We start from the raw sequence: 7,724 nt of genomic DNA, 5'->3' as shown, positions 1-7,724 counted from the left end.
ATTCTTCGAGAAAAGATAGAGAAATTATATGACGATGATTCTTGGAGAAAAGATAGAGAAGTCATTATTCTTATAAAGTGCAGACGAAAAATGATGTTTTAGGATTAATTGCTCACTTATACTTCTTTCGGTTCATATTATAAGATGTGTTAGGCCTTACCTAGATTATCCATGGATCAATAAATATGTTTCATATTCATTAGTATCTATATGAATCTAGTGAGGTTAAGATGAAATAGAGGTAATACAGTTTAACATGATAGAGAGATTTTAATAAAGTATAGATTATTGTGCTATATGTACAGTCTGTACCATATCCCTCTTGGAGGCGTCATCGTACGTACCATCTATGCTCTATTTAGTTTTGGGGTTTTTTTGGGTGAAAATCCCATTTCCATCTCTCAGGGTATATGATGGCAGCATTTGTATGATATCCACCATTTCTTGAAGGCATCACTTTTGGGGATCCCTGCCACGAATCACAATCCATAATTCCTCCTTTTGCTTAGTAAGAACTTTTAATGCTTACATCTATTGCACACTAGGATGTGCCCGTTGTTGGTGCCTTTGCTTCATCGCCATTTAGGACACTTGTTTAATTATGTTGTCCCATCAAATGCCGGTCAGTTTAGACTAAATCTTGTGGCTATGCTTATGAGTTGTGCATCCTGTTGAGTTTCCCTGCGATGGTCATTGTTGGGGTTTGCTTGATAGTGTGACTGTCACATTTTCCGGTTCACTTTTTCCTAGTTTCCTATGAAAGTGCGGCTAGAACCATTACGAGTTCTCGATATGATGATAATATAAATAGGGGACTCATAACCATTAATGAGTTAAGTTGTCACGCCTACAAATTTAATGAATTTCCAAACAATAGCATGCATTAAATCTTGGTCCAAGAATCAGCCCGAAATATACACTATGACAAAGTTGAACAGTTCCACGACTTAAAAACAAATAAAAACAATTGACTAACAATTATGCAACGGAAAAGAAAAAAAACTAAACTAAAACTAAAGTTTCATGACGACAACTCCATTCCACAGGCATCTCTTGACAATAGACGAACCTTACTCCTCCAAACTTCCTCCGTCAGACTCAACCTCTGGCTCTGAGGGGGGTAAAAGTAAGGTAAGTACAAAACTCAACAAGTAATACTCATGGGAGAGGAAGAAACATGAGTGTATTTGGATAACAACGGTAGGCTAAGGTTACTTTTGCATAGAACAACATTTAATAAGCAAAACAGTAATGGAATAGAATAAAATAAATAAAATAAAAATTTGAAAACATCGTCACTGTCCAACGTTATTTCACATTGCAACAGGGCCCAACCTTTGTCCAACGTTACATCACGTTGCGACAGATCCAAATCAGTTCCAAATTTACCAAGTTATTAAAGGTGAGACTAATCCCGATAAGTCTGGGAGTTCGCCCCATAATCGCGCGGCTATTCGAATAGTTTTACTCTAATTAGAGGTTTACAAATTTATCCACAAGACATGGTCTCACACACGTTATTGTGCACCGACGTGTTAGCAGATACCGTGGAATGGAAACCATGATAGAACCTTTCACCTAACCCTCTCTATCCAATTGACATCACACTTCAGGTTGCACCCTCTCCTTTACACCAAGTCGGACAGTCCCATCTTGTGTCTAGGTAAATCAGTCCCATCTCGTGTTTAGGTAAATCCCGAAGTAGCAAAGGTCGTCGCAGGATCCATCCATGCTCCAATTAAAACTATTCCCTATTTATGCATTTGATAAATTTATCATCAATTGCCCAAAACCCATTTAAGAGGTCTAGATGCACCCTCAACACCGTTGTCATACACAATGAAACATGAAGAGTAGTGAGCAGGGTTCCCCTTACCGTGCAAGCCGCTAAAACCGCAGTACCGCGCTCCCGCGGATACCGCACGGTAATCACAAAAACCGTGATAAATTTAAATACAAAAAAGTTGAATTTAAACTCGCGTGGTTTTCGCAGCTTACCGCGCGATTTGCCGCAGTTACCGCACGGTTTGCCACGGTAACCGCGGTAACTACTTGCTGGAACAACACATGAGAACGGCGGTTACCGCGAGAAAACCTCGGGTGTGATGTCAAATACGAAAAAAACTTTAAAAAAATCTTTAAAAATACATGAAAAATAGGAAAATATTTTGTGACTATATTTATAACATAGGAAAAATAGGACATGTTATAGGGAAAACAAGAAAAGTTTCACATGACATTTTCTAAATTTTTAATATTGCAACATACAAACATACACCGTCATATCACCCTTCACCAAATAATTCACACCAATAACTTCATTTTGATTGATGTGTCACAACTATACCTACTATCTATTATTACGAATAAAACTATTATGTGTACTAAGATGCACATATAATTTTTCTCTATACATATTTTTCCATCGTTGTATATTTGTATTTTAACATTATGTATCCTAGTGTCTAGTGTAAATTATAATGACTCAACACAAAATATTCTTGACCATCTTCCTATGAAATATTACTTGCAATAGGCTATTTTTTAATTTTGTTTCCTGAAATACTCGTTTATGATTTTTAATTACGCCGGAAATACAATTTTTTCATTAATTTCTTTGACAAAACTACACAATACATCAACATATACAACATATATTTTTTTCATTAAATTTCCTCAATTTTTTTAAATTCTTCTCAAATTTAAACTCGATTACCGTAGTTTACCGAAGCTGTCTTCACGGAGAGCGTGGTTACCACGTGGTAACGTAAACCCTGGTAGTGAGGACATAGCAGAGATATGCCGTGAAGGAGCAAGAGGTGATCGGCAGGTGGCCAGTAGGGTCCACCTTACGGTTACCGTACCCCAGCGAAAAGCACGATTACCATCGTGCCAACATGAAAAATCGCAAGAAATCATACAAAACTTATCAAAAGTTCAAATTATTGTTTAGTAGGTTTAAATTTAGCAGTGCTGAACCCCAACGGTAAGTACCGGAACGTAATGATTATACAACTAAAAAACTGCATCGGCTTCGGTTTGTTGACATAGTATGCCAACATGGGCTTCTTACACCTGGGCCTTCCCTTCCATTTCCTTCCAGTTCCATCCCATCCGGAACATGTCTGTCACGAGCTGCACTGCAACAACTAACATGGCCGCAGCCCATAGCTCGATCGGACACGAACAGGCCGCCAATCTGGCCGTCTCAAAAACAAGGGACAAGAGGAGAAAAAAAAAAGACACCGGTGAGCAATCCAATCGAAAACCAAACCCCTTGGAAGCTTGGATGCACCAACACGTATAACACGGACCAAAAACAAGCCTTATTTGTTACTAGGGGACAAGGGTGGCGAAGGACAACGTCCGATCAGACAAGCACACGGGGTACCACACTCTTGGCACAGAACGCAACTGCAAACTGCAACGCAACGCAATGGCTCTCGCGAAAGCAAAAACTCTACATCCACCGGTGGGAACACCGGCAGCGAAGCCTGTGCTCCTCGCCGTCGTCTTGGGCGCACGCGCGCTTTCTCAGATGGCCGCGAAGTACTCCTTGCTGCCCTTGGGGTCGGGCTTCATCGACTTGTCGCCGGGCTTCCATCCAGCCGGGCAGACCTCGTCCGGGTTGTCTTGGACGTACTGCAACGCCTGCATCGTAGGAGAGGACAAATGATATGAGTGCTTAGGTAAGCTAACATCTGGATCGATGAAGCATTTCCATGTGAACCACGGGGTTAACTGAAGAAACCGTGCATACCGGAAAAATGCACACAGACTAAAGTGGTCCTATATGCAGGTTGGACCAGGATTGGCCCACCTAGTAACTTCTATGCCCATAACCAACGAAGGTCACCCTACCAGCTTGGCCTGGGCCGACCAGGCCAACCTGATTCTTAAGCAGCTCGAAGCTTCAAATTTTGTGGGCCATTGTTTTCTTCAGATTTGCTAAGTAAATATTGCAGTGCTTAACGGGTCTACAGTATGTGCAGAAAATGCATACTCTTAAAACTCGATTTCTACATGCAGAACAAAGTAGGTGTTCATCTTAGCAGAGAATGCTACCAAAAAAAGTGCACAGATCAGTTTGTTGAAAGGTTACACATTCAAAAGTGCATATGCTATCAGGCCACTGCTCCGCTAGTCCGCTGGACAGTACAATTCATCCAAACTGCTTCATCGTGCATGATTTGTGTTTCATTGGAATCATTACTCTATCAGTGCTACTTGAATTTGTTTTTCTTTGTGGCATGTTGTTTCTTGTACAAGTTGTGTTTCTCAAGCACAAGTGCTCAACAAATTTGCTTTCTTTCTGGGCTAAAATTCCAAAACTAGCAGGTAGTTGAGCACTTGTAGGACACAGTAATGCCCTAACCAAAAAAAAGAAGGGAATTTTGATGTAATGGCATACCTGAAGGGTCCTCATGGTCTCATCTACGCTGCGTCCAATGGCAAGGTTGTTAATAGTAGAGTGCTGAATCACTCCCTCCTTATCAATGATGAAAAGTCCTCTCAGAGCAATTCCCTGCCAGATCAACGTTCAGATTTAGAAAACATTATAAGCAGCCAACAGAACCTGAAAGGTGCACCAGCCACCAGTGTGGATAGCGAAGAATCTAAATCAAGAATACTATAGTTGAATGGAATATCAAATACCTGGTCATGGATCAAGACACCAAAGGACTTTGAAATTGATTTAGTAACATCTGAAATCAACGGATATTTCAGATCACCAAGCCCACCAGACTTCCTGTCTGTCTGAACCCATGCAAGATGGGAGAACTACATCCAACGAATCAGTCACATGTCAGATACCAAAAATGACAGAAAAATACTACTGAAGTTATTCCTATAATGGAACTACAGACAACAAATCAAATACTCAAATATACTCCCTCCGATTCAGAAAGAGGGAGTCAATTGTTTACTTAGCATAGTTGTCAGCATGAGATTTATAAGATGCCTTTCGTGATAAATATGCTCGTCGTCTTCTGACAAATTATGGAACAAAAGTGGAACGTCTTTTGTATCAAAGGGGTTAACACATCATAACAAAGAAATAAAGTAAGACGTAAATGCCCTGCTCCACTAACAAAGGCCATACAACACGACAACCATGTGATCTAGAAATTTAAAAAAGTCTGTTAACATTTATTAAATCAAACTAAGATTGAAATAGAAAGATTTTAAGGATAAGCTGCTGCTATAGAATTGATTTTACGGTTAATCAATACGTTAACCAGGCATGCAAATTTTAGTGGGGGAGAACAAAGCATGTATGACACTACAGTACCACCATCCGTGTATTGTTATCTCATCCATGAGAAGGAATAGTTTAAAAATATATCTTCACAAAATGATGAATTTAGCTAAAGATTCACACCAACTACACAGAGCCCACAACTAAGTAAACCATTCCTCCCGGAAGAAACTGCATCCAAATATGCAAAGCTTCCAAAGAATTATTCTAGAACTTTAAGTGCTAAAATTGTGCTCATAATGACAGTAGTTATGCTCCAAAGGCTATATAGTATGTAAATTTGCAAAATATTATATACATCTGATTGATCTAGCCTCATATATCAGAAAGAGGGAAACACTAATTTATGTTATGAACTACCAGTATCAATCAGCTTAATCAAACTTGCATGGCTAAATGCATGCTAAAACTAAAAGAACTACACATACAAGCAGCAGGAATATTGTTAACTCTTTTATTGAAGAATTGCCATCTAAGCACCTCTTCAGTTGTTGGGATCATCTAAGGTTGGATACATAGATCTTTTGTAAATGTTGCTCAGCTTTTTATGTATTGATGTTAGATTGCAAATTATATACTCCGTCAGTTTCAGAATGTAAGGTGTTTTGGTTTTGTTCTGAGTCAAGCTTCTTCAAATTTAACCAAGCCTATTAGAAAAACGTAGCAACATTGCAATACTTACTCCCTCGTCTTCAGAATGTTATGATATATATATTTTAAAATCCATTGCAACTTGCAATACAAGGATATTTTGCTAGTTGTTCAACATCCACCACCACCCACCCAAAAAAACACACCCTTGAGTTCTGGGACCTCTTGACAGTAAGTATATACTTGTGTATGTGGTTTTTAGTAATGTTATGTGTGGATTGAATATTGATATTTGGTTGCAAACTATCATATGGTTCCATCAAGGAATTATACAAAACAATTAAAGTCTAAGATTCATTAAATTCAATTGAATCACATGGATCATGGGCTAGTATTGACGAAAGCATGTAATAATCAAGGGCGCTACAACATACCACACTGTCAATTGAAACACCGAGGATCTCAGTGTCCAACTTCTCAAACTCCTCATATCTGTCACTGAAAGCGGTAATCTCTGCAAAAATACGAGGCATGCATTAATCAGGCATCGGATGGATCCTCGCCGGCACTCAAGACGAGCATCGGTTGGCACTGGCGCTGGCGCAAACATGTTGTGCTCACCGGTTGGGCAGACGAAGGTGAAGTCCAATGGGTAAAAGAACAGAATCACGTACTTCTTCCCGATGTAATCAGATAGCTTCACCTGGAATCACAGAGGAACGGTGGGAACCACGGGAGGCGAAACCCACCCATCAGAATTCAGAGAGCATAGACCACCAAACCGCGCGGAAACTGTGCGCGGGATTCGAGCCGATAAGAGAGAAGGGGCGCGCATACGTACGTTGATGAACTCCTGGTCGAAGACGGCCTCGGCCTCGAAGTCGGGCGCCTTGTTGCCGACCAGCGGCGCATCGTCCTGCGGGAGCAGAGCCGCAGGGTCACCAGAGTCACAGGTGAGAGCAAGCACGCAGGAGGCGGAGGCGGAGCCAACCCGCACGGAATGGGAGAAGGGGCGCAAGTTGTGAGGAGGGGGGAGGGACTCACCACACCGCCGGCGCGGGCGACGAAGCTGCTGGCCCGGGCGGATCTGGAGGAGGAGGCGGCGGCGAGGCGGAGGGGCCTGGCGGCGGAGCGGGGGAGGGAGAGGGAGTGGGAGTGGGAGTGCGGGGCGAGGGGCTTGGCGGCGGGGGTGGCGGAGGAGACCACGACGGCGGCGAAGGAGCAGGCGGCCATGGCCGCTCTCCGCTAGTGCGGGAGGAGGAGTGGACGAGGAGGGGATTGGGGACGGATTGGGTGCGAGAGGGTTTGGGGTTCTCTGGCTGGCTGGATGCCACTGTGGATCGAACTTTTATATAGGGACGTGGCACCGCCGCACCGCACATGTTTCACTCGCGACTCCGTTTTACTACACTGGTTATGAGTGTAAAACTACCGTCCAAGGGGATTATACTGCTACCCACCTTTATAATACGAGACGGGAAACGTGAAAGGTAGGGAAAAAAATGAAAAGCTTGCAGCAATTTTCTAGTGTCGTGGAGTAAGGGAAAAGGTTTAATTTATATCATGCAAATATACACCCACCAATAAGTAACCAGCACCTACACGTCTAGTGACAGACCGGTCGACCAATCAGCCAAACCAAATAAAATCGATAACATATATTGTAGCATCTATCACCCTAGACCAACCCTAATGGAGTAGAACATAGTTTGGGCCCAAAATACAAAGATGAAATATGTATAGGCAATGTCCATTGTATAGGAATGATATGACCGAGGAGACCAGGAGTAATCCAGCCAATAGCATTTTTACATACTCTTGTAGTAGTGGAGTGGACGTACGGTGCTCCCACTGCAGACGTGGTCTTCGAAGC

At 42.0% G+C, this 7,724-nt stretch overlaps 1 protein-coding gene across 1 annotated transcript; it reads right to left on the bottom strand.

Annotated features, from left to right (window-relative positions):
- Positions 1-3,264: 3,264 nt before the first annotated feature.
- LOC102711507 (2-Cys peroxiredoxin BAS1, chloroplastic) lies at positions 3,265-7,165 on the bottom strand. Its single transcript, XM_006648641.3, has 7 exons — positions 6,896-7,165; positions 6,693-6,767; positions 6,473-6,554; positions 6,286-6,365; positions 4,657-4,782; positions 4,412-4,525; positions 3,265-3,651 (listed from the first exon to the last, which is right to left on the bottom strand). The coding sequence occupies exons 1-7, from the start codon at positions 7,082-7,084 to the stop codon at positions 3,535-3,537; spliced, it is 783 nt and encodes a 260-aa protein (XP_006648704.2). The 5' UTR covers positions 7,085-7,165; the 3' UTR covers positions 3,265-3,534.
- Positions 7,166-7,724: the final 559 nt, after the last annotated feature.

The sequence above is a fragment of the Oryza brachyantha genome, chromosome 2 (assembly GCF_000231095.2).
Source record: "Oryza brachyantha chromosome 2, ObraRS2, whole genome shotgun sequence".
Lineage (NCBI taxonomy): Eukaryota > Viridiplantae > Streptophyta > Magnoliopsida > Poales > Poaceae > Oryza > Oryza brachyantha.
The sequence above is the reverse complement of the archived record's forward strand: the minus strand, read 5'-3'. Positions and strand labels throughout refer to the sequence as shown.